The 27,900-nt window shown below is 30.8% G+C and overlaps 2 protein-coding genes across 6 annotated transcripts in view; both read right to left on the bottom strand.

Moving 5' to 3' along the window:
• Positions 1 to 7,373, bottom strand: part of Gnptab (N-acetylglucosamine-1-phosphate transferase subunits alpha and beta) — a gene marked incomplete in the record, with an annotated part of 18,297 nt that extends 10,924 nt beyond the window's left edge. Inside the window, 10 exon segments of one of the 3 annotated variants that reach the window (XR_010844002.1) lie at positions 1 to 121; positions 818 to 929; positions 1,623 to 1,725; positions 2,364 to 2,563; positions 3,011 to 3,142; positions 3,983 to 4,170; positions 6,377 to 6,555; positions 6,672 to 6,827; positions 6,906 to 6,964; positions 7,075 to 7,373. Coding sequence is in view for 2 of the 3 variants with exons in the window: in XM_024361551.2 (XP_024217319.2) it covers positions 1 to 121; positions 818 to 929; positions 1,623 to 1,725; positions 2,364 to 2,563; positions 3,011 to 3,142; positions 3,983 to 4,170; positions 6,377 to 6,555; positions 6,672 to 6,827; positions 6,906 to 6,964; positions 7,075 to 7,191 (1,367 nt within the window). 3 annotated transcript variants of the gene reach the window in all.
• Positions 7,374 to 8,659: 1,286 nt separating this feature from the next.
• The window catches only part of LOC106689520 (cilia- and flagella-associated protein 65), a 24,725-nt gene continuing 5,484 nt past the window's right edge, over positions 8,660 to 27,900 (bottom strand). Inside the window, exons 7-18 of one of the 3 annotated variants that reach the window (XM_014434511.2) lie at positions 26,591 to 26,729; positions 25,430 to 25,572; positions 22,890 to 23,121; positions 22,617 to 22,811; positions 20,413 to 20,642; positions 20,062 to 20,341; positions 17,340 to 17,591; positions 16,809 to 17,236; positions 14,891 to 15,146; positions 11,767 to 11,990; positions 9,811 to 10,088; positions 8,660 to 8,858 (exon numbers count right to left, since the gene is read on the bottom strand). In XM_014434511.2, the coding sequence (XP_014289997.1) occupies positions 8,731 to 8,858; positions 9,811 to 10,088; positions 11,767 to 11,990; positions 14,891 to 15,146; positions 16,809 to 17,236; positions 17,340 to 17,591; positions 20,062 to 20,341; positions 20,413 to 20,642; positions 22,617 to 22,811; positions 22,890 to 23,121; positions 25,430 to 25,572; positions 26,591 to 26,729 (2,785 nt within the window). In that variant the 3' untranslated portion in view covers positions 8,660 to 8,730. The remainder of the gene's footprint in view (positions 8,859 to 9,810; positions 10,089 to 11,766; positions 11,991 to 14,890; positions 15,147 to 16,808; positions 17,237 to 17,339; positions 17,592 to 20,061; positions 20,342 to 20,412; positions 20,643 to 22,616; positions 22,812 to 22,889; positions 23,122 to 25,429; positions 25,573 to 26,590; positions 26,730 to 27,900) is intronic. The other 2 variants (XM_067049677.1, XM_014434513.2) reach the window with 2 other exon arrangements.

Raw genomic sequence — 27,900 nt, 5'->3', positions numbered from 1 at the left:
AGATCTTTTGGATACCCATAATTTGTATCTGATAACTGTTCTTTAAGAGGTGCTTGTATGTCATCATAGTCTCCATATTCTAGGACAGATCTATATGAAGCAGTTTCAGAAATGCAGTCTCCTAAAAAAAAAATACAAGTAGTAGTAAAAAATTAATTAGTTATTAAATGGAATTTTGACGGATCACTGAAACTTTAACCAAGTACAATTAGAAAGAAAGTAATTCTACGAATTTCATAAAGAATTGCAGTAAAAATTTATGTTTACTTATTGACTATGTTCAATACTGAAAACTACTAAGTCTATGATTTACAGCAAAAATTAAAAAAGGAATTTAAGGTAAAAAATTACATGATAGCTCCACCATTAAAAACTAAGTTAAAAGAAAGGATGATTAAAAATTAATTGAATAGGTCAACACCGATTAAATGGAAGATGTAGGAAAAGAAAACTTAATTTGATCTAGGAAAAAACAGATATTTATACAAATTATTGGTTATATTCTGTTTTGTTGATTAAGTTAGAAGGGAATAGATAAGGTTACATCTGAGGATGTATTTAATCTCTTCTTCAAGTATAACAGTAAAATTTTGAAGTTTTATTTTCTACTGGAATTGTTTTATATCTATTAGAACTTATGAATTAAAAAGTACTCTTCATAAGTTTTTCATTCATAACTTCCAAGTATAATTTTAATAATACATTATTTATTAAATAAAAAAAAAAATTAAATTATATTATTATGGAAAATTAAATTTTAAAAATGTGTTTTGTTTTTAAATGATAAAATACTTGCAGTTATATGTTTGATTCATACCTCCATCAAAAGAGCAGGCTGATATATTACAAGGAGAGTCACAAGATCCATCTTGAACCCAGGACCAGGGGCAACTGGGACTACAATCCGGAACAGGCCAAGAGAGATAAACCTAATAAAAATAAATATACACAGGTGCAACAATTCGAATAGATCACTTAAAAATAATTCAAAATGATTTTTACTACATAAATACTTTTTAAAACCTCATCACCAGAGAAAGGATATTCAGAGATTAAAAAAATTTCAAAATATGAAGATATTTGAAGATGCAATGAAGTAGTTCATACACAAAATTATTTATATTTAATTTTAATGTGAAATGAAAAAAACCTTAATAGAAAAATTCATAATTATTTTCCAAAATTTTACTCCAATAAATCATAAGCTGATACAGAAGAAAAAATGAAGAAAAACTTAATGTGAAAAATAATTTTTTTTTTTAGTCTTAAACTTTTTTTATAAATAAACGAACAATTGAGAATAAAAACGTTTCATACTTAGCAAAAACCAGGAGTATGTTATGAAGCCTAACAAGTTGGGAATGACGCCATATTCTTCATCCTTGTCATACCAATACCCTGTCAAGTACAGGGTAACAACCTTCAGGGATTGGTAAGAACCAGTATCAGAAGTGAAAATTAACAAAGTTTTTATTTAAAACTTTATTTAGTAAGGTCAGATGGATAAATTTTTTTTTTTTGTAGTAAATAAGAAACAATAGTGATGAGGAGCCTTTAGGATGACATTTTTTTTTTTTTTTTTTAAAGAAATATCTTACAATCTCTATAAAGAAATTAAATACCTTTTGTCCGTAAGCAGGAGAAATGAAATCTTCAGGCCAAATATCTTTTCCGATTAAAATATCATCATTAAAGTACAAAAACTTTTCTGACAAACCAGGTATCCTTGAAGAAGACAAAAACAATAAAATGTACAACATAATAAAAAAATAAAATCTTTATTTGATACGATTATAAAAAAAAAAAAATAATAACTAAAAAGTAATAACAAAGAGTGGATAAACATCAAATAACATACTGTCCCCTTGTTACACAATAGCAGCAACTCTAAGATGTAACAATCTAATTTTTAGTATATGATGAATTTCAATTTAAGCAAAACATGGGGTCTAATGATGATATACAATAAATTTATAAAAATTAATTTCAAGTTATTACATTTAACTAAAAAGCTTAATAATATTTTGAAAGTTTAAAGTTATAAACTTATCTATTATCTATTACACAATAATGTTCAATATTATACTTTGATATTAAGGCAGTACAGCTAAAAAATAATCAGACTGCTTTTTTTCCATCTATTATATTTATCTAGTGGAGTTGGTAATGCTGAGGAGCTCAGCTTAAATGATCCTTCTGCAGACTAGATAATAAATTCAATAACTACTTAACATATACTTCTTTGTGTATAAGGCATATTTCAATGAAAAATACGATGCAAATCTATATAAATAAATTATATATGTAAATGGTGTCTATAATCTATAATATACAAATTATTTAAAAGATATTGCTATACTGACCTATGAATGTTCACTTCAATAGCAGGACTACTAAAAGTTGGTAAATCGTTTTGATTCGGAAAAATTTCTTCATGCGTGATAAGTCTAAGTTTTGGATTATCAAGATTTAACCAATAAGGAATTTCACCATTAGTAATTAAATAAACAGTTTTAATCCAAGGCACATGTTTTGATATAGATCTCAGACAATAACGAAGTTCCTGAAATTAAAATTAAATTTTACAATAACCCAACCTCATCGTTGTTGAAACAAATACAAATATAAGAACTATAAATTAAGTAAAACATAAATAAATGAAGAAACAAATAAATCATTTCATGTAACAAAGTTATTGTAGTTTCTTTTGGAAATTTTATATGCCAATAGCCAAACCACGACTGAATCCCTCTTAAATTACAAAGAGAATATCTTACATAACAGCTCTATAGATAAAGTTCTTTAATTTTTAATATTAACATCAAGCTGGGATTTGAATGTTTATGCCATTAAAATGTAATAAATATACAACTAACCTTTTCATAATATCAAACTATCTTAAATTTATTCATATTTTCATGAAATAATTTTTGAATTTAAGAAATCAACATTTTAAAACAATACATAATCATAAAAAAATAAAAAAGATTATAAATAGAAAACGAAATACTTCTTTGTCATCAAATCGAGAAGGTCCCATATCATCAATCTGAATGTTAGAAGGCATTTCTAAAAGCAGTAAAGCTCTTGTTATATTTAATCTCATTTTTTGATTAATTTTCATGATTCTCCATGGTCTATCCTGCAATAAAATATTAACATATACTTTTTTCCTTAATAAGAAATACAAAGAAGAAAAAATAATTAAACAGTACAATTAAAATCAGTAAGATTGATTTCTTTAATGTTATCCAAACTTTAAACATTAAATGTCATACCATATATTAATAACGAAATAAATACTTTACAATTATAAATCTAAAAAAATATTGTGAAAACATAATGATTTCAACTATGTAATGGTTAAAATACAGATTATTACTCTCTGTGTAGAATTTATTGAATATTACTCAATATCCATTTTTTAAAATAAAGAAAAATCAAAGAATTAATCAGAATGAATTTTTTGGCAAATGCACCACTAATTTATATTATCAGATTTCATCTTAATCACTTCTGATATAAATTAATTTCTTAAAATTATTTCTTACCATTTTACATGCTAATCAAATAATTAGAATTAGTATATTATTATTACAAAATTTTATTGAATATGTATGTAAAAAATTTACAATTATGTATATTCTCTAATAATAATTTTATTTATGAGGAGAAAATGGTTAAGGGTGGAGTCAGTGAAGGACTTTTACTTATTTATGTTATTCTCTGACCGCAACCCCAATCATCCTCTCCTCATATATATCCATGGGTAACTGCAAACTGATAAATAATTTTATTTTATTATTATTTACATAAGAGTAAAGTTTTAAACACCTACTACTTATATAATAATGTAATTTTTGTTCTATACTAAAAATTTCAATTGATTTGACATGTACAGCCAACTGTTATCATAATATAAATTAAAAGGAATAATAATAATTGGTAATTATAAACTAACATTATAGAGTATTATAGTTACATGTAAAATATTACGAGATTCTTTAGATGTAAAAAACTCTACAATAGCAATATTTCCAAAAATCCATGTCTTCTTAATGTTCGAGCCGAGCCATTTTCTAATTTTTTTATAGCTAAGTTCAATTTTTTCACCCATCAATTTTATTAGCAATGAATCCTCAGGTTTATACAGATTCAAAGCATTATGGTCTAAAAGAAAGAAGAAAATACAAAATTAAAAACAAACCACTACATTTATTGTAATCTAAGTGCAAATCTAAAGCAGCAATCAGTAATGAAAATAAATTAAGATTTAATCTATTAAATAAAATTATGATTTTCTGCAATCAATCTATATGAATTAGTAAGGTAAAAATTGAAGCACCAATTAGTAAAGTTAAGAAAGCTTCAGTTCCACATTACTGACAGTAAGTATAATTCAGCAAGGCACAGTAAAAGGGATCACAGGAAAGAGATTATAAAAAAAATTAGGGATTGAAATAAATTCTTATTTTAATTTATAATTAATTTAAATATGACAGTTTTATAAAATTTTTACTGACCTATCGCAAAGAGTTTTACAAGAACTACCAAGTTTTTCAAATCATTGAAATGGAAACTCCCATGGGGTGAGTTTGGTTAAAAATTCAGAAGTTTTACTGAAAGCAATTTTTTATCATAAATATTTATCATTTATTTAAAACAGAAATAGTTTAATTAATCAAAGAGTAAAATATATGATTGCCAAATAAGTCCTTTCGGTTGTTGTATTCATGTTTTGTTTATAATACGTCATATTTTTCTGATGTAATTAATCCCAACAGAGGATTGTTTATACTATTTGTAATATATAAACAGTTATGTCTGTTGACACTTGTTAAGATTAGGTCAGTATTGTGTTTGTGATCCAGCTGAGAAGATGGATGGAAATATTGTGCATTATAGGCATATTTTGCTTTATTACTTCAAAAAAGGAAAGTGAGCTGCAGAGGCACATAAAAAAATATGCGGGGTCTACGGGGATAATGCTTTAACTGAGCGCATGTGCCAAAATAGGTTTGCCAAGTTTCAAGCAAGGAATTTTGACATAAACGACGCACCGCGACCAGGTCACCCACAAGAAATTGAAATCATTAATGTTAAGGCAATAGTTGATCAATCAGTGCGAGACATTGTAGAGGTCCTAAACGTATCACGTATCCTAAACGTATTGATGTTTGGGTCCCCCACTCTCTGACCGAAGCCAACTTGGCAACACGCATTTCCATTAGCGATTCACTGCGGAAACATCAAGAAAATGATCCATTTCTGATAAGATTTGTGACAGGGAATGAAAAGTGGATTGTCTACGACCTTTGAGACCCAGCAACGAACCACCTGGAACCACATCTAAAGTGGGATTACACCCAAAGAAGATAATGCTTTCTGTATGGTGGTATTTCAAGGGTGTGATTTTTTTATGAGTTGTTGCCAAAAGGTGTATCGATCTATTCCACTCTATACTGCTCACAATTAACAAAATTGGATGAATCGATTCAGAGAAAACGCCCTGAACTGGCAAAAAAAAAAGGGTGTCGTCTTCCATCATGACAACCCTAGACCCCACACATAAATTGTTAGCCCTTGGATGGGATTTTTTGCCCAACCCTCCCTATTCACTGGACCTTGTTCCTAGTGACTACCACTTATTCCAGTCTGTACAAAATTCCTTAAGTGGAAAAAGGTTTGAAAACGAACAGGGTGTCAGAGAGCACCTTGCTCAATTTTTCGCTAATAAACCACAGACATTCTATGAACATTGGATTATTCAGCTGTAGGAGAGATAGGATAAGGTAATCGAAAATAATGCCCATTACATTGTAAATTAAAATAAATATGTACAAAATATACTTACTTTTCTTTCACCCAAAAAACTGAAAGGATTTATTTGCCAACCCTATACTATATATTACAATATTACAACCCCATAGTGAAGGGCTAATTTGGACTGATGCCAAAAATTGAACAATTTGCAGATCACTCGCACTACTGACTAGGAAACAGGAATCTCCACAGAAATATCTTTGAAAATCAGGCTTTTTAGAAGTGCATTTTTAAACAGTTTTATAGTGCATTTACCTGGTAAAAGCTATGAACTAAAATTTAATATCAGAAAATATAATAAAACAGTTCTATTATGTGGTCCACTCACAACCAATTGGAAACTACTGCACTATATTATATTCCCAAATTATACTTTTTAACTTCTTAAAATAAAATAATAAAAACTAAAAACATTTACTCAAGTTGCTGAGGTAACACTTATCTTCCTACAGCTTTTAGAAGCAACTTAAAATATATTCATTACATTTTATTGATATATTGACATACTTTTAAAAATTAAATTCAAATTTTATCGTTTATTCCTGAAACAAACCTGTTATCCAAAATCCTTGAGACATTCTCATATATTGCCCATCCAGAACAAAATCAGTACTTGTCATTTGTTTAGCTAAATCTGGATTCTCCCAACTAATTACTGTCCAGGTTTTGTTATCAGCAGAAACAATAGTAGTTGGAGAAGAGTCCTTCAAAGACTTCTTAATGGGCATCATTCTGTTTAATTAAAAATAAAATCTACAATAAAAAATACAGACGAAGTTCCAAAAAGGTACACGACATATTCATAAATAATTCATTATCAACACTAAGAAAGAAAGAGCAGTCAATACCTTGAAGCAGTAATATGTGATGGTAAGCATATTTCATAAGGGCAGTACTCAGCAGCAATCTGTCGAGCCTTTGATTCATGGTGTCTGAGCTGGCTTTGAAATTTGGGATCAGATCCATTCACCCAAGTAATTACAACATCTATTGGTTCCTCCAAACTACATTTTTAAATAACAAAATGTACAAATTTATTAATACTGTAAGAATTTATGGTACAATAAGAAAATACCACATACCTTATTTTTGATGAAAAAATTATATCAGGCTCAGTTGCTTTGAAGTTAAATGGTAACAACTAAAATAACAGAAACGATGTTAAAACATTGACATTTCTAGAATGTGTAGGTGTTGGTCAACAGAAAATGGTTAGACTGGCCAAATTATATTGAAAACAGAGAACTATACCTTAATAGCACATAACAGCAATCCAATAGAGAATAAAAACAAGATTAATTTTAAATTGTTTATTCTATAAGTTAAAATATCATAAACTTGGCGTTGTAAAACTTTTTTTCTTTTCATTTTGAAATATTTTTGGGATCATTTTCGCTACAAACGGGCGGGTCTAGATTTATAATTGTTCCATGAAGTATTGAAATCCCCGCAGAACAAACACACTTTCCCGCTCCACATTGTTAACTGATAAACAATTCAGCTTATGTAATAAGACGTTTTTATCTTGAATTTATGCTGATAGGACCAAGTGTGTGAGTAAAATCAGAGATGTCGTAGCGGTAGCTGATAGCTAGTTCTATCTCATGTCAAGAGATCGCAGCACTATCGCATTTTTTTTCTCCACGAAACGGTTTTTCAAAACCACGCGGATATCATTACTTTTTCCTTCTCATCATTTCTGCTTGCATCATTGCTTCCTCTTTTACCACCACGCAGTACCCTTCTGTTTTTCTTTATTTGCCGCAAGAACGTTTATTTCATTCCATTTTTTCCGTACTGTTCTCTATCCAAGCAGTCCTCGTCTGTTACTTCCTCTCTCGTTTGCTTCACATATCCACCTACAATCTTATATTCACATATTCTGTCAAAGAGTTTCTTGATGTGAAACCGCCTTCAGCGGACCCTGTAACTCATCTTATACTGTCAAACGGCAAACAAAGTCAGTATGCAATCTGTATATATACTATGTATTATATTATATATCTGTAATTGTTATATATAAATAAAGAGGATTTCAAAATAAAAAAAACAAAGAGTTTCTTGAAGAGGCTCCTCACCTCCAGATATTTTAGCAGAATTCATATAGAACGGACTCATCAAAACAACAAGATAAGTATTTCACCGTATACCTTCAAGTACTATTGATAGAAAAAGGTAATATTTAATTTGAATTATGTAACCATAGGTAATGCTACCAATTAATTTAATGTTTTTCTGTTTTTAGAGAAATCGAAAAAAAAAGAGTTTCTTGTTTAGCCTGCTTTGGTCCATTCTCATCATGTGCTGGTAGAATCTCAGTCTTCTGATTCTTATTTCGGTTTCCACGTCATTTATCTCCCTGTAGATTTCCTGGTTGGGTCTTAACCTGCAGCCTTCCTGTGTTTTCTTGGGGCCATAGATTCTCCTCAGGATCCTTCTATCTATTTTCAGTCATATTTTACTATTTTCCAGGCTAGGAAGACATAATATACCTTTTGATTTACAACTCCTGTCTATTTCAACAGTACCATTCCTTATTCCGCAATAGATAATGATACTTGAATAAAATACTGGTACTGAATAATAATTCTAGATAATTGAGGATTGATTATTGATTGATTGATTATAGCATGTGTTGTTTATTTAATGATATAATTTTTTATGATGTCAGTTACATTATCCAATCATAATGTTTAGTATTCTACCCAGTAAATAAATTTATGGATAGAAAATAATAAAAATAAGGTTTTAACTACTGCAAATTCAGAAAAAAAAGTGTATTTCAATTTCTTCTCCCTTATCCATCCTTCAATTCATAAAATAAATTGAAAACAAAAAAAATTAAAATTGCTTTTATTATAATTATTCATTCAATAATTATACCACATCCAATTACAGGTGTTACCACTAGTCTTTTAATGTCTTTAAAAATTTGATTCGTTTCGGCAAATGGGCTACATCACTGTATCTTCTTTCATAATTAAAACTTCCAATGAATAAGCTCACAATATGATAAAAACCGTGTTCTAGAATATCTGTGAAACAAATAATTGCAATTGTTATTAAATATTAATAATATTTGAATTTGCAATGTTGTGTATAGGATCAGGATGTTTAATAGCAATCAGTGTTTATTTTAAACATTTACTTTCATTAAACAGATACAGTTATCTGTTTCAATCAAGATTAAATAAATACAATAAGGATCTCAAATCAGTAGAAGGGTAGTGGGTGAGGAGGATGTTTAAAAAAAAAAAAATTAACATGTTCAGTTTTCAAACAGAAAGATCTCACGCTTTCCAACATTAGAAACAGAAAGAGCTCACTAACACAGAAACAGCCAACTGAAACAGAAACAGCCCACTAAAGGAGATTTAGTCAACAGTTCCCTGTAATGGAAGATGAAACAGTTCTTTGCAATTGAAACAGAAACAGTTCTTAGCAACAGAAGCAGAAACAGTTCTTTACAACATAAACAAAAACCTACTGGAACTGAAACAGTTCCCTTCAAAACAAACAATTCCCTAAAAGAGAAAAATCCTGCATACACAGATACATTTCCCTGCAACAAAAACTGAAACACCCTACTAAAATAATAACAGTAAAAAACAGAAACATCCAACTAGAATAGAAACAGTGCCCTAAAACAGAATCATCCAACTAAAATAGAATCAGATCCCTGCCACAAAAACACTTATAAATTGATGTAAAACTTATAAAACAAATAAAAAATAAGTTTCAATAATTAATATTCTTTTTACTGATTGAACTTCTTTTTATATTAAGCATTTAAATTAATTAATAAGAAGAAAGCCGATATAACTTCTTTTTTTTTTTGACCCACCATAGTTTAAATTTGAAACAGTTGTACCTGTTATTTTGAAATTAGTAGAAAGAGTTGGAATTGCTATTCCAAACAATTTTTTTTTGCCATGACTTTCAAATTGTGGAACCTTTTACATGAGAATTTATTATTATTTTGCTTACCACCATAGTATTTATTGCTCATTTTCCCTCTAGTTTTCAATACATTGTCATCTCCTTGTTGAGGTATTATTATAGAAGTATCCTTTGTCCACTCTGAATCAATTGCAAACATCTGCAATAATGCTTTGAAAATTGCTGTATTAAGAACATTTAGGACCAGAGTTTTTGGTGCTTCTACTAAAGGCATCATTTTTTCTGCATCTGCTATATCTCTGTAGTAAGTAGTTTGTTTAATATTCGATACAGACTCTAGAAAAATCTTTCTATTCAATATTTCCCTGGAAACACAGTATGAATATTAATAAATTTTACCTACCAAATAAAAGTAAGTGAAATCCCTGAGTGATTTAGTTATTGTTATCAATCTTTGTAATCCCTCCTACATTCCTTATGGTTTGGTCATAATAATTATTAGTTGTAATGTGTCACCAGGAGTGCCTGGACTACTACTTGTTATACTAAAATAACAAATATACAGTGTATTCCAGTATTTACTTTGCACTGTTTTTTTTCTTCTTTTCCTACAAATTCCTAATCTAAGTATAATTGTGCAAACATTTTTATATTTTTTTAGCTTGATAAGAGTGTCATGAATTTTTTACCTTCCTATTCTAACCATGTGTAGTATCACCAAGTTAATTTCCAGGCCGGATTCGAACCGGCGCCACTGCAGTACTGAGGTTGCTGAGACCAATCCTCAACTCCCTCAGCCATAGATGGCCTCAACCCACATGAAAGAACCTTCTTTTTTTTTTTTTATGACATCCTTCCTGGTCATTCTTGACATACATAGGGATTATCTACAGGGTACCACCCCATTTTAAAAGGTGGTTAAAATGAAATAATTTTATAAAAGTTTTACATTAAAAAAAAGTAATTCTAATTGGTATAATTATTAAATGGAGATAGAAATAACAAAGGATAACACCTGTAACGAAAGAAAAGATTAAATGATTTTTATTATTTTAAGACCTTATAAAAAAAAAAGATGAAATAGAACTATTATGGGGAGAGAAAGATAGGGGTTAAAAGCACATTGAAAAAGCACACCTCATTCAGAGGTTATTGAAGAAAGGTCTAGTAGAAGCATTAGTTTATAAATAGAAGTTGTTTTGTTTTCCACTTTTTCCTAAGAGACTAATTGACTAGAATTTCAACAGGTTAGCCCTCCGGCGCCTATAATCACCTACAGGTGATACAACTTTGAGAGTATATAAAAATTAAATGGATGCATTTAGCAATTCCAGTGCACCTAGATAGCATCATTTGAACTATTATTTAATAAATAAGAATTGGTCTGCTGCCAAAACCTTATTCGTTAAATAATGAAATTTTGTTGAAGGTGTCCTGAGGTTTTAGTAACTTGTATGATTTACACTTCGTTTTACTCTAATTACAGATTGATAAAGGTGAGTAAAAACACCAAATTACACTTTTTATTTGAATTGAATATACATTCAACTAACTACAAGTTGTTTAAGAAAAAGGTATTGTAAATTAAAGTCATGACCTGCATTTCAATATTGTGTATCAATGTGCTTTCAGTTGACACCCATGCCAGATCCATTAAAAGATTTTTTTATATGTAATATTCATATTTTAGTGTAATTTAAATTGAACATAGTGAGAACAAAAAGTAGATACAAAAATATTTAACTGTGATTATATAGGCTTTAAAGGGTTAAGGAAAAGACAAGATTCAAAAATGGCCATAGTAAGAGAATGAAAAATCAAAGTTGGAAGGAAGTTCCAAAAATTGTAGGAATAGGAGAGGAGTTATTTTTGGAATTATGGTCCTATTATCATGTTTAAACAGGTTAACTTACTTCTATGGTCATAAACCAAACTGATACAAATACTGATAAAATATAAATATTATCACAAATATCACTGATTGATGATGTTGAGATTGATTAGCTCTCTCCGCTGTTGGTAACCTATTACATTAATACTAACCACATTACTCTTGTGAATACATCAATGCAGATCGCTCCTTCATTCCTTGTTAGAGCTAACCTTATATTATTTTTTGTTTCAATTTTAGCTTGTGATAAAATTTTCATTTGATGCTTTTTGTTCGGCATAATGTCATCTAGATACCGTTCACTGATGGAATGTAAAGATAATGTGACATTGAAGTAAGTTGGAAAAGATTTACTTCCACTTCCCAAACTCATGTCCTGGAAAAATAAAAATATATTTAATTTTGAAATAAATTTCTTGAGCTAACATATTAAATAAAAACTTAATGAAAACAATGACTAAAACAAAATTATTAAATCAACTAGGAGTAAGGACTTCTAGAGATGCCTTTTTCTCAATCTTACTACATTATTTAGAGAAAGTATGATTAAGACTATCTATCTGGTGTAGCTAACTGATGTCAGGTACTCATTTCTAAGAGACTCAAATATTATCCTCCGAACCATGGTTTTGATTCAAATTAATTTTTTTGCAGTTTAAATTTAAATTATAAATTTAGAGTCCATTCAATCTCAACAGCTACTATATTAAAAAAAAAAAGTAGCAACCAGTATAAAAACTTATAAACTTCATTTTTTATTAGTAATATAAGATAGTTACATGATGAATTACTATATTCAGAAAAATGTTAAACTTCTTTTCTTCAATATCATGTAACATGTTAAGCAAAAGACAAAACAATATGATGTAATTAAATTAATTTATACTTCTTTAACTAACCAAGAGGAAGTTCTGTCAAACATATAGAACAAGAGCTGGGAAGAAAAAAAGGCAGTTATCTCACCCTAATTTTTGATTACTTAATGAAAACTAGGTATAATTAATTACTAGTCAAAATTGATAAGTCTGCCAAGTATAGGTAGAGGGAATAAAAAATGGCGGCTGTTTCAAAACTTAAAAAAACATTAATTTTTCATTCGGAGCTCTATATCGTAAAAACTACCAATAACACTAGAAAATCTAAGAGAACATTATTTAAGGAAGAGTAAATTTGCTGAAATATCAGCCATAAAAGAGCTATTTATGTCCAATAGTTCTCGAGATATAGCTTTTTAAAAACCAAAATTTCTTAAAAATCTACGTTGTCCTGGAAAATTGTCCGAACAACTATAAATCAATTTATTTTAGCAAATTTCATATAAACTATTACTCCTATGAAAATAAACATCATAAACTACATTATAGCTCATTAAACTAGCTTTAATTTGAGTGCTAATAGACATCTGTACGTCAAATGGTTTTTGAGATATAAATTTTTCAAAATAAATTCACTAACTACTGATCTTTCAGTAAGTCCCATACAACATTATTATGAAATGTTGCTTTTTAACAAGCTATATTTCGAAAACTAATTAACGTAAATAACTCTATTAGGGCTCATATTTTAGCAAATTTACTCTTCTTTAAATAATGTTCTCTTAGGTTTTCTTGTATTGTTCCTACATTTTAAGATATAGAGCTCCGAATGAAAAATTAGTTTTTTTTTTATCGCTTTGAAACAGCCACCATTTTTTATTCCCTCTACCTATACTTGGCAGACTCTTCAATTTTGACTATTAATTATACATAGCTTTCATTAAAGCAATCAAAAATTGGGGTGAAATCACTGCCTTTTTTTTCTCTTGGGCTCTTGTACTAATAGTTTTGAGTTTTATTGAAAAGAAAAACCATGTTTATTTACACTATTTTTATTATTTACGTATTAATATTATAATCTGCCAGAATAATAAGTACAAATTAAAACAGAGGAAAAATATGCAATGTTTTAAGGTTTTATACTGTATTATATTTATATAATAGACAAGGAATTATGTATTGTTTTATTTTTTTTTTTAATTGAAACTACTTTACCAAATTTATTGAAAAATTTTGGGGTCATAGGAAATAAGAAAGAAATACTAATGTAATAAAAAGTTAATAGAACAATATTTGCGTGTTAAAAATAATTTTAAAACTTTTAATAAAAATTAAGGAAAAAGTATGTTTTGAATATATTTTATTAGGTGTTTTACAAAGCCCAACAAAACTAATGTGTTTTTTAAATATAAAGGTAATTTATAAGAGCTTCCATATAGTAATGATGAAGCTTTCAAAAAGAATTAACCCAAATACTCAATCTCATTGACTGTGCTCGTCACTTAGGTACGAAATTTAAAGGCAGCGGACTGTGATTTTAAGCATTAAACTAAAATTTTACACATTAAACATCAATATAAATTCTTGGGAGCTAAAAGTTTCCTGCAATTTGACAATTATCCTTCTCCTTTTCTTGGAAGAAGTTTGTTTCATACCCATTTTTACTCATACCGAGAAGAAATGCTAAAATTTTCATTAAGTTTGATCGAGCATCATCAGAGAGTGAGCCCATGTTCATATAAAAAAGGATTGCATACTCTTTGGTTGTCTTGTCATAGGGTATGTTCAGAAGATCTCAACAGCCTAGGTACTATAATAATATAAAAATATATTTCCATTTCAATTAAAATTAAATTTGTATCATTAAGAGTAAGGAGAGCCATATTTAATCCTGTAACCAGACAAACAAAAAGTAAGAGGAGTATGGAGGAGGTATTTCAATACCCAGAGAGATATAAGTTGAAATTTGTAGTCTTATACTTCAAGAACTCCTGAAGTAACGTCCCACCCCATCACCCATGTAGGGTGGGATAACAAAGGAAATGGCGTGTCATGGTTCAGAACCGACCCTTAGAGGGTTAAATAAATAACACTTTTGATTTTGTACCCACTATTTTTAATTTTTTTTTTCAACTGTATAGAATAGATATTTTATTGTTATTTTATTCAACTAGATAGAACCCTAAAATTATGAATTGGCAAGACTTATATATGATATATAAGTACATAAAACTTCCATTTATAATTACATATATACCATATATGTAATCAATACAATCACATAAAAATGACTGAATTGAGGAATAATTCTGTTATTTACTTTAAGTTTGCCACCAGATATCTCCAATCTGACTCAATATAATTTTACAATAAATTGAAATAAACAAAAAAATAAATAAATAAGCTTTCACTAATGTTTCTACCATTTGTTGAGATGGTGGAAAGCAAACAGAATACTCACAATAGGGATGAATTCATTCTTCTCAGTCATAGAGAAACAACAATCAAAAACTTTTCCAAATTTTCTTATGTTTTCCATTTTGTCTTTATATGATTGCAATCTTTCTAAATACACAAATTTACATGTGATAAAGATGGTAAGTCTTGATGGGATACTTAATGATTGAATTATAATCTGAACTGGCTCAAGTTGGTTTGGTTCCAACACTCCATCTTGCGGAACAGCTTTTACATGAAACATGGCTCCGAATCTTCTCCTAATATTATTTTCAATTAGTTGATGAGGTATGGTTTAACATTTGGGTCCCTCAAACATGGATGTTTATTCCTTTATATATATATTATCTTATGATAAATAGATTTTAAAAAAATTATCCAATATGTTAATATAAACCATTTTTTCTATTAATTCCTACCAAATGGTTTGTAAAACACTATTGATTTTTTTTTTATTGCGATAGTATTCAATTTTAAGAATGAATTTAACCACTATATTTTAAGGAATCATGCCTTTCTTTTTGTGTTTAGGCTTCTTATAGATATAGAAGAAATAAAACAAAAATCTTTACTGATTTCATACAGTTAAATTATTAAACTCTCCATTAATTTCATCAACTTTTCATGTAACAATATATTATGCATCTATATCCCTACTTATTTCCATAAAATTTGTATTCAACCTGAGAAATATTACTTTATTTTTTCCTTTAGTTAATTATCGACTTTGTTCATAGTTTATGTTCATCCATTTTTTATTACTAATAATAATAAGAGTTGTTAATTATTTCAAATAAACTAAATTAATCGTACTTTAGAGGAAGCTTAATTGAAAATTCAGCATTTAAGCACTGTCATACTATTTCAATTAGAATAAAACCTAGCTGATATTAAAGATAATTTAATTGTAAATTGACCAAAGGAATGTAGATAATTTAAAGTGGTATATTACCTCTAAGATGATTTTGCCCATAGGTGAAGGGTGGGATTAATGTGTAGTGGCAAATGTTATCTCACCGACCTTTGTAATAAAAACGTTTGGTTGTAGACTTTGTTCCCGGTTTGGTTTGTTATGGAGCAGGGAGGAGGAGCTAGAGAGGTGGGTCCGTGAGCTTCCTTCTCAACAGGCAAACTCATTTTAGACGTACTATACTTTTGGTAAGTTAATTTTGGCTAAAATGTTTCTGTTACATTCCAGGTGTATGTATGCCTACTTTAAATACATGGTCTGTTCATAAAGTTTCAAGACCCATTTTTTCCTTACTAAAGAAAGGCGCACATACAGATTCAACTGACAGGAAGAAGTAGAACAGGATATTTCTTAACAAACTGCACAATGGCCAGTTGTCTCCATGAAAAGAATGAGTAGATCATTAATGATGTGATTGCAGGGACTTCTTTCAAAAGCTGGAAAATGGAGTGCCACTTGTAGCAGCGATATTCAATAAAGTTCTCTGCGAAACTAAAATAAAAGCAACAGAGACTTTTGATATGATTCAAGAGGCTTATAAAGAATATCTTTTTGTTTCCCTGATTCAAGAAATTCCAGAGAGGGAAGAGATTTAACTCGATTCTAGCAGTCTAGGCAGCTTCGACGAGGCGCCTTAAAGAGTTCCGCTCAAAGAGTTTCAGAGAGCCTATGAGCAAGGGGAAAAACACTGACAGTGGTGTGTTGGTGCCCAAAAGTCTTATATAGAAGATTTTTAGTTCACTGTATAAACATTTTCAATAGATTTTTGACTATGAGACTAGTCTTGAAAGTTAATGAACAGACCGTATGTGATTTCAGTTTTGTACACCTTTCCATTGTTGAGGTGGGCTATGCTTATCTACAAATACACAGGCCATTTTGTGAGACTTGGTTATTTGGATTCAGGGGACCTTAAAATATATATTTCTGTCAGAAACTAATTAAAACATACATAGCCCAACAAAACTCCACAGGCTCATTCATTTTGTTTTTCAAAAATACCATTCTTTTTACAGTTGAATGGAGCAGCATAGGTTTCAATGAAAGGTGGTCAATAGATACTTCAATTTCATCTTGATTATCATTGAACAGGGATATTACTGGCACTTTGTTTTGCATTGCATAAGTAGAGTAGCAAGGAGCAATCGAACCTACTCCCATCATATGAAGAACATAAGTTACATGAGGAGTTACCAAATTGAAAGTCTTTGTATATGTTTTGTATTGATATGGATTAAAGTTAAAAACAAGTGGGTGAGCTGAATGTGCGGCTATTATTCCCTCAGGATGTGGAAAATAAAAAATTTGAAGTTCATCTGAGTCGTTATTTTCAATTTTATATGATATTTCTTCATTGAAATTATTGTAAGTCCAAATGACCTAAAACATTAATATAATTTAATAAATAATTTAATAATATAATTTAATAAATCAAATTAATCTCTCTGTTCATTTAATAACTAAAATTCAATGTTCTACTGACTTGTGTTGGCTTACAGGGATCTCCAACATATACTGGGTAAGCTTTTACCATCACAGTAGTAGTTAAGGATGTAGGTTGGTTGAAATCAAGATATTGTTTACCTGGCTTACCACAAACTCTCTCAACCCATAGAACTGTGTAACCATGGATTTTCTCATCTTGGGTTGCTGTTACTGACAGGATAAATTTAAAAGATTTTTTGCTGTGGTCTGTATACTTACAATTAATAGTCACTATTCCTTCTTCTTTTGGCTAAAAAAAAAAAAGTAAACAGATAATGGAAATACATTTTTTTTTTATATTTCTTTATTGATATCTACAACGTGTGAATCAATTTTAGTTTTAATTTTAGTGTGAATCCATAATAATACATCCAGTAAATATGATGTAAGATCATAATGGTTTAATACAGACATGCAGAGAAACTACCCATCAGTAGCACTCTAATAAAGCTTTTACATTAGAAAGTCTCATGGCCATTTTCTTTTCAGGCACCTCGTGGGATTGTCAGGAATGGAAGAGGAAGCAAAGTAAGAAACTAGTAGGTTTGGGTGGTATAGTCTGGATATTGTGGGATTATCCTTGAAAACTGTCACTGATATGTTCCAGTACTTTGAAGTTGCTGTATGGGGAAATGTCTCAATGGATCGAAAATTGAATTTGATCTTTTTACATTTTAGCAGCTAATAGCCCATATTTTTCGTTAAGGAATCAACTTTCAACCAACTTTATCACTCTTTGATCCAAGAATACAGTTCAAAAGTCACTTATCCAACTATTCCTTACAAACAGCTCTAAAACGTGGACTGCAACAAAAGGAGAAAACTGAAAACTTCAAGTATTTGAAAGAAAGATTCCACATAGAATCTTTGGTCCTATCTGCTTTCATAAGGAATGGTTCTGCTGAAATAGACAGGAGTTGTAAATCAAAAGGGATATTATGTCTCCCTAGCCTGGAAAAATGACTGAAAAAAGAGAGAAGGATCCTGAGGAGAATCCATGGGCCCAAGAAAACACAGGAAGACTACAGGTTAAGACCCAGCCAGGAAATCTACAGGGAGATACATGACCTGGAAACCGAAATAAGAATCAGAAGACTGAGATTTTACAGGCACATGATGAGAATGGACCAAAGGAGACTAAACAAGAAACTCTTTGACAGAATCCATGAATACAAGAACGTAGTTAGGATATGTGATGCAATACGAGGAGATTGGATGCTGTGAGACAGCGGTGAAGGGCAGAGAATCCTGGTGTTTATTGAAAGAAAAGGCTTGGACTCGGCTTTGTGTCATGGAGCTGTGAGTTATTATTAATACATACCCTCAAGGTTTGGGCAAAATAATTATAATTTAGGATTTTCTATGCATTGTCTTGTACACACTGACTAGTTCATTAACATTATTCAATAATAATTCTTTTTATGAAATTCATACAAATCATAAATATCTTTTAGTGGGAATTCATAAAGCCTTTTAGTGTTATATTGAAATTAGAGGTATTTTCCCCCCAACTATTCTTTCATATATAAGCAAGAATATCTCTACTAAGAGAGACTCAAGATCTAGTAGCCATGATATTCAGTGCATCAAAATCCAGAATTAATAAAAATTTTATAGTAAACTATAAGCCATTTAGGCAATATTATTTTTGGTAAATGATTATTCATAATACTCTCATTGCTAATAAATAAATCACATTTCTTGGATATCTTTTGTTTTTATTATGTTTTAACTTTTAAAAATTCATATCCTTCCTGTACATCTTATACAAACATCTAAAATGGCTTTCAGTATTACATTTTTTAAACATAATATTATTTCTATCCTGAAGGTTTTTGATTTTAATTTTTGAGTCTTAGGAACTCTAATGTAACACTAAGTAATCCATTCCAGTTTTTTAATAAAAAAAAAATTATTTTCAAATTCTTGGAGTTGCGCGTATCTACACTTTCATTAAATCTTGCCTTTTTTGAGATGAGGTTGTTGTCATCTCCACCTTGGGCAACTCTGGTGGTGGTAAAAACTATAAAACTTTATTAAGGAATGAAGTTTATTTCAAGAATAATTGAAAAATAATAAGTGAAGAAGTGGGTGGGGGGGGGGGAGGCTGGTACCAAAGTACAGTGCTGTGCTACTAACTTTAAGGACCCAGATTTGAATACAGCTGTGGCAGATAATAGTTTATTCTGTTTCTGTAGCCCGAGTCAACTCTGTGGGTTCTAGAGACCACCTGGGGTCCATACAATCTCATAAAGTGGGAAACTTTAATTTTGGGAAAAATCTGGTGGTTAAGCACAATCATGAAAAAATCGACCTCTTGTATAACCACTGTTTTAAAACAGCACTTCCTTACAAAGAACTGAACCCCTGGCCCTTTGTGACTAGTAGCTGTTAACATTATTATTATTTATGGATGAAAAAGTCGTAATTTTATTTGTTCAGTTGTGATGAATCTAATAGAGTCAGAGAATATGGCCTGGCCACCATTTTCGTAGCTTTTTCCCTGGGATTTGAGAGACTTAAGGCTTTGTAGAGGCTAAGTTTGTCAAACAGTCATTTGTCTATATAACTTAAAGAAATTTGTCCTTTGATGAGTCAGGTCATTCTACAATAATAATAACTAAAAATAACAATTTCTTAGCTGTGCTCCTTTCATTCTAGAGGTGTGATATTTATTTGCTGCATTTGTTTGTATATAAAAGTAAAATCAGTTTGCAAACCTTTAATAGGTGTTTTTCAAAATCGAAAGTTATCTGTTTTTCATGCCGACATTTGATTATTTTTCTCCTCAAACTAATGCTCACATTTTCTATGACAGGTTTACAGGAGCAAAGTTTTTCAAACTTGATGTCTAGCCGAGCCTCGTGTGCGCTCAAATTCTTTACTAGCAAGTCAATTTGTATGGGTGGATTGTTCAGGGCACCGACCGGTAGCTTCATATACACTGCGATTTCTTTTTCTTCAGGTTTAAATTTTAGTTTTCCCAAAGCCTTATTTACCCTAAGAAATCAGTGACATTAACTTCTGCGAACACATCAAGAATAAAACTTTAAAAGTTACAATTTGTTTACTTATTAATCTGTAGCTTTTTCCATATAAAATATTTAGCCAAAGTTTGACGATGCCTCGATACTCGTATGTCGATAATTGAGAGTTTAGGAGCTGAACAATTGACTTCGAAAGTCATCAGTGATGTTGGTGTTTCTTCAATGTGTTTTGTTAAAGTTCTGTCAGTGCATAGAAAATATGCTATCTTCATGTTTTTAAAGCCAACCTCTTGAGGGCAAACGCCTACCGTTATCTGTAAGTGATTATTCATGTAATTTTATGGATTTTAATAATTATTATAGTTTATAATTACAATTATCTCCATCACTAGTGGTCGATATATTTCTTTAAATTTACTGCATCTAATGCTATTTTCTATTTGGGTCATACCTACATCAAAATGTACAAGATGTTAACAATTATTCTATACTTAGTAAAATTTTGGATAGCAATTCATTTACTGGCACATAAATACTCCGAGTGAACAGGTAGTTTTAATTACCATGTGGGTAATTATAGTCAGTAAGAAATTTTTGTCCACTCTAAAATGGAATGGTCAAGTTTCCATTCCGTATTGTTTTTGTCGAGGTGTAGTTTGTTGAAAGTGATACTGGCCTGTAGGCTACTTAACAGAAAGCCTTCGGCAAGACATGTTCATGGAAGTGTGATGTCAGGAAATTAGAGATATTGAGGGGGGCTCGACCATGCCAGGGTATTAGCCCTTAGCACTGATAAGATACCGACGGTGACAGCGGATGAGTACTGTGTACTGACAGAGGTAGAGTAGAGATAGTATAATACTTGGGATGTCAGGATGGGCCGCGAGGTTCAAAGTATATTAATATAACCTTGGATGGAGAGATGAGGCTCCGGCCATACCTAGATCTTTTTAGAGTCTCCTTAGACTGACTATTTTTTTTTCTTTCCCAATTCCTCAAAAATAGAAATTAAAAAGGATTAATATGTTTTTATACAAGAACATTATTTATCGAGGCAAGATCTTCCCTGTGGCTCATACTAACGCATCCGGGTGAATTCCGCGCATTCCATGGCGAAAGCCGACTTCCCGTCAGACGTCGCTGCATTCCGTTTTTATTCCGGGGGTCAAGTTTCCATTCCTATTGTAATCCGTTAGAATAGATTGGTTATCTGTAGGATAAACTTCCCTCGCACGTAAGTAAAAAATGACAAAGCAGACGGGATACAAGAAAAGTTATACATAATCAAGTTTTTAACAGATTAATCAGTTTCGAAAATTAAACGTTTAAGAGCTTATAAAATCGCGTATCTGCATCTTGGAGGAAGATTTATAATGAAGAGGGTAAGGAAGCTACCAATAAAAGTATAGCCAAACAGGCAAGCCTTTTGATGAACTTCAGGGGCGTGGTCGAGGAGTTGGAGCCTATCGCCGGCTGACTTAGGTTTCAGTTTATATTACAATGACGAACATACTTATAATCCTTGACGTAAACTTGAACTTGAAGGTGATGGTCAACCCTACTTTGCACTTGCTTTACTAGATCTGAATCAAGCAACTTGTACTTTCCTTCTCATAAAAAGGCTTCCTTTGAAAAATCATCCACGGTTCAAGCTTTATCATTTTGGAATTCCTTGCCCAGATCAATTCGTGCAGCCTTACTATAACTATATTCTTAACATAAATTCTATATCCATCAATTCTATATCATGCAAGCCTGCATTAATATGTATTGTTTAGTAATATTTTTCATATAATTTTCTTACATCGTTTATATAGTTATTGTTGCTTTTTTTTATTTGTTATTTTGTTAAACTCACAATAATGTAGCAAGACAATTGCTACTCAAATTGTTATTCTTAGGGGACCAAGTGTCCCAGAACATATATAGATTTCTCATTTCATTTCATTGAAGAAGAGTGTGTTGTGCCACTCCTTGCCCCTCCCTGGTCTGCACCTAATAAACACAATAACAGGCTCTGCTACTAATGGCCGGTTAGTGAACAGCTTGGCAGTACCGTGGTCTAGCAGAAATTTTCTTCGCTTGTTTAAAAACTAAAATATGAATAGAAATTTTTGTTATTTTCTTCTTTTGGGACAAAGAAGGTCGCTAGTGCCAAAGTAAATCTCGCTTATGGATTGGATGATGAGAATCATCTAGTATGTACCAATAAAAAGAGGGGCGGGAAAGAGATTTTCTTTATATTTGATTATTGTTTCCGGTAATTAAATTATTTAAAAAATACATACGTTTAGTTTGGACATTGCTGGAATGATGAAGGCTTTCGGTTCCACTTTTGTAATAACATCTTCGTCACCGTGTGAACGTGGCATTCCTATCGTATCAAGGAGAGCGTCGCACTTTCCGGTATTTTTGATTTTGAAGGTACCATAAAGCCAACACCCCATTAAAATTTCTCCTAGGTAGAGGCTGCTGGGCATGGCCTGTGTATTAGAAATTGATCAATTATATTAATTAATTGTAACCTCCTGGTAAAATAGTTAATACATATCCTCGCAGACCTTCAACGTAACTCGGCTGCAAACGCCCATAACCTTTACAACAATACATGAACAGTGCGTCTGGCCAAGAGAGGTGAGGCATTTCATGTCGAATACCATGTGTGATTCAAATTTACCGTAGCGGTGCGGATTAAAATGCAGAGTTACGTGAGTTAGCTCATTTGGACTAACGGTTGTCACAGGATTCTCAATGTAAAATGGAATTTCCGTATCTTGTGGTGCTAAATTGAAACTAAGAAATAAAAATAAAAAATGTTAAAATTATTTATATTAAAATGAGTTTATGAACTAACAATAAGTTGTAAATAATCGATAACATCCTTGTAAATTTTTACCGCAGTTTGCTCACAAATTATGGTAACTCAAATTTTTAAAACCTAATCATTTTACAAATGCTCTTAAATGTTATTCTGATAACAAAATTAGAAAGTGAATAAAGAAAATTGAGAGGAATTTTGGTGGGTTGATACTGGTATATCCTGTATCATGAAACATGTGATAATGATACTCTTCTGTGTCTCGTACTTTTGTAGCTGATAGAGTTTTATACTATATTAAATCAGTTGATCAATTAAATTCAGCTAGTCTTCCTGATTTCTCTGTATACTAAAGTAATGAAGCTAACCTACGAGCGAGCTGAAGAACCAACAACTCCATCGCTACTCACCAGAGAGCACTACCCATATTTGTTCAAATGTCGTATAATGTTGATTCACTGCTCAATAGTAAATAGTTTAATGTGTTAATGAATAAACCATTTGAATATTATCATAATTGTAAATATGTTGTTTTAATAAACATAATTAAAGGAATATACAGATTCACAGTAAAATAATTTCTTATATGTCGTGCCTCTCTCTGGACTTTGCATTCATAACAGATTGATTACCCTAGGGCTACAAGTGGTGGAATATAGCAAATAAGCATAATTAGAATTAGCAAATTTTCCAACTTCTCTTGACGTATTTGATGATGTTATATTTCACGCGAGTTCCTTATAGTCACCACTTCGGTCCTACGCCTTTTGTTCCTGTCGAAAGGACCTACGGCTCGTACCCGTCGAACTTACCAACCCCTACACGACTGCCAGCTCGAACCTTGCAAAGAGAAAATTCCATTCTACGAGGACTTAGTTCGTACCCGTCTGACTCATCCTATCAATTCCTCTCCTAACCAGTTGCCTAGCCTGCATGAACACGCATTATTGAGGCCTTCTGGTACAGAGCTCCTCACATATTCGATAAGAGTCAGAACCATCTAATATCTAACACAACTACCTTGACACATAAAAACTGGATTATTTAATGGGATATCTCTTTTACATATAGAATAATGAAGAATAATTAAGTATTTTTCCTTTCGTTAATTTTTCCTAACCTTTATTTTTACTAAGGATTTATTTTCTGGAAAATGTTTAATCTTTTCTAAGAAGCGGTCCTTCCCCGTTCTTTGTACCTTCAACTAATATTGTAATTAATAATAATGGATTTATGTTTGAGTCAGTATATTTGTAAACTTAGTAGATTATAAATAAAATCTAGGAAGTTAAAAAAAACTTATCTATCTTAAGAGTTTTGAAAGTTTTAATTTAACTTAGATTTCATTACTCTACAATTCCAATCACAAAACAAGGACAGAATGAACAGGAGTCATTAAATATGATTAAATTCAGGTCGTCAATAATTCAACAGTACCGTTTACCACTGTTTTATTAAAATGCAAGTTCTCTGGAATCTCAATTCAACGGCTTCTGACGTTAGAAACTTGGTTAGTAGATTTGGGGAATACAGATTTGTTAATGAACACACAGAAGAATACATAGAATCAAACCTTAGCCCAAGAAGACAAGCGATAAACACCGTGAGCGAATACTTAGATTTGCCCTCAAAGTCCAGATGGTCTTCAAATAAACTTTGAAGGGCAGGAATTCCAGGATTAGGTACTGTGAAGAAGGTAAAATAGACTACAAGCAACTGTCATGATCCCACAAAAATGAAACAAAATTCCGAAAATGTAACAGGGAAGGGTTTATATGTATAGTGAGTGGGACACTCTATGTTTTTAAAAATTAGCATTTTTTATTAAAAATTTTAATTTTAACTATAATAAAAAAGTTGAATTTTGTTAGTAACAGAAGGAGTTTTTTTTAAAACAATGGTACATATTTAATGATTGGAGAAGTTTGTCGGGGGGTGCGGTCAGCAAAGAACAACATAAATAAACAAAACCATATTTATTTATTTTATGCCGACGTTTCGACCTGAGTTTCAGGTCTTCATCAGGGGTTATGGCGTAGAAGTTGAGTTGCAGGCCTACCTTCTACGCCATAACCCCTGATGAAGACCTGAAACTCAGGTCGAAACGTCTGCATAAAATGAATAAATATGGTTTTGTTTATTTATGTTGATCTTTGCTGACCGCACTCCCCGACAAACTTCTCCAATCATTAATCTACGGTCAACTATCTACACCCCATCGGTACATATTTAAATTGGAATAATACTAGATTGTTATATATGATTTTTAAAACAGAATTTTACCTTGTCTTGAGCCGCGTATTGTTTTTTACTGGTACCGAAATAGATATATCGGAATGCAAGCTTGTGTGTGAAAATTTGACTGGTTCTTTATTAGAAAAAATCAGATAAGGCAATTCGGCAGTTGTGGTGAACTCGACTTCCATCTATAAAAGTAACACAAACATCATTACTAATGTGGTAATCTCTATAATTAAAAAAGTAAAACTAATTACTAGTCCGGATCCAGAATTTGTTCATATTAAGCCTTTATAACAGTTCTTGTATGAACACTTTTTACAGGGAAAGCTGAATTAAATATTGTGCCTCATAACTTTTTATCATATAAAGTATTTTACTGGTGAATGAGCTAATTATGTAATTTAGAAAGACTAAATGCCTAGTCTATATTAGCTATGGCTCGAACCCTCATGTGACATCACACATTACATATTTAATGATCATGTTGTTGTTTTTGCCAAGAGTAAAATGGGACGTTGGCCCTGCAGTCACCAGGCGCCTGATCAAGTAATTCGGATCAGATTCTATGCAGGTGTAACTTTAGCCAATTTTAAAAGATGTATAAATCAAATTTTACAAACCAGTAGTAGATTTAATTAATTTTTGTCAAATGTGCTAACCACTTTTCCCTAAGTACTGATATTTTTATGTATGGTATAGGTAGGTTTTGAACATTTGTTGCAATATATTAGAAATAATTGATGGTTACCCAACTACAGATACTGCATTGAATAAATACGTTGCAATTTAAATTAAATTTTGAATCTTGACAATTTAATGTATTTAGTTGGATTTAAATATTATTCTGAGAAAGAAAAATAGAAATGAATTGAAACATTTGTATTTGTTGTACAGACCGAAATTGATTGTAAAAGGAAACTGTAGGGGGAAAAAAAATTGTTTATTATATCTTATTATTGTATCTCTTTTTTTCTGATTATACCATGTATGTGTAATTTATATATGTCCGATTACGGATTGATAAGTATGCTGTGTGAGATAGCAACCTGATGTATTTAGGCAGCATAGATAAATAAAATATTTCTCCCTCTCATTGGACGAAAGTGAAAACCGCAATTTTAAATATATTTGAATTTATGTGTTTAAATCACACTAACTAATTATGATATTTATATATATATATATAAAGCACTTTGAAAATACCTTTTGAAAGAAATTGATTTCAAGGATCCACTTTTCTGTGTAAGCAATGTCGGCTTTTAAACCAGGAAGAAATCTGAGAGCGAAAAGTTGAAAACTATCTCCTTCTATTAAACCGTGGAGGGGCTTCATGGTTAGATTTCTAGAAGAGAAGGACTAGTTTAAATAAAATTAAAATAGTTTATTTATTTTTTTGTTTATATAAGGCTAGTAATCCAAAAAAGGGTCTATCGGCCATTTAATTGACTTATTATGAATTTCTGTTAGTATAAATTATATGTCTGAATTCTGTATAAATCCAGAGCATAAAACTTGAGCTTAATCGAATTTGGAATGATTCATATATATATAATGTATAATGTGGTTATCCTACAGGCCACCTTCCTATTCTGACCAGAGTAGGTCGAATTTTCATTCCATGGGGCCAACATGAAATAAAAGTCAACCCACCCATGCCGGAATCAATCCGGCACCACACTATGGCGGGGAGGATAGTGTGAAAAATCCCTCCAAAATAAAATTCGATTTTGCACATTTTTTATTGTCCCCTAATTGACCTTTGTTGTGAGACTATTTTTCCATAAAAGTGTACATATTTGTACAACTTTTCTATAAGTTTCATTGACGTATTGAGACGTATGAAGTCAGAGGACTTCTTGGAAAGTGTTAACAAAATAAGGTGGGAAAAATAATTAAATTAATAACTATAATTTAGAATAATATTTTATTTATGGGAAAAATGATTTTAAACGATGGAAAATTTATATTTTTACATCTTAAAATATTATCAAATTAAAATATAAAATAAATACATTCCATTGAATTCAGCACTTTTAATAACATAGGAATTTATAAGGATTACAGAAGATTTAATCAATTTAGAGGTTTTTGTACAAAAACGTTTTCAACTACTGTCTGTGCGTCGCTGCAGTTTCGAGGTGATGCCTTTAAAAATTCCTAAAACGGCCTTAAATTTTTTTATTATTGAACAAGGAATTGTGTTAGATAAATGCATGCATAGTTAATCATTTACTCTGTTGCTTATATTATTTGGAAAAATTTACATGTTTTGTTATTTCCTCTAAAGTATGCTACCTCACTGCGAAAATGCATAACCAATCATTTGTTCCAATGAAGGTTCACTAGTGATGTTCAAAGGAATGAAACTGTGACAATTATTCTGGGTAATTGATAATTATGATCGCTCAATAACTAAAAAGAGAACAAAAAAAACTTTAAATTCGATTAGAAATTAAAAACAACTACAAGCAATGATTGTGTGTTTAAAGGTAATCCATTTCAATATATACTAT

The sequence above is a fragment of the Halyomorpha halys genome, unplaced genomic scaffold (assembly GCF_000696795.3).
Source record: "Halyomorpha halys isolate HHAL.00 unplaced genomic scaffold, Hhal_1.1 Scaffold1387.1, whole genome shotgun sequence".
Lineage (NCBI taxonomy): Eukaryota > Metazoa > Arthropoda > Insecta > Hemiptera > Pentatomidae > Halyomorpha > Halyomorpha halys.
Note: the sequence above shows the minus strand (reverse complement) of the source record. Positions and strands in the feature narration are given on the sequence as shown.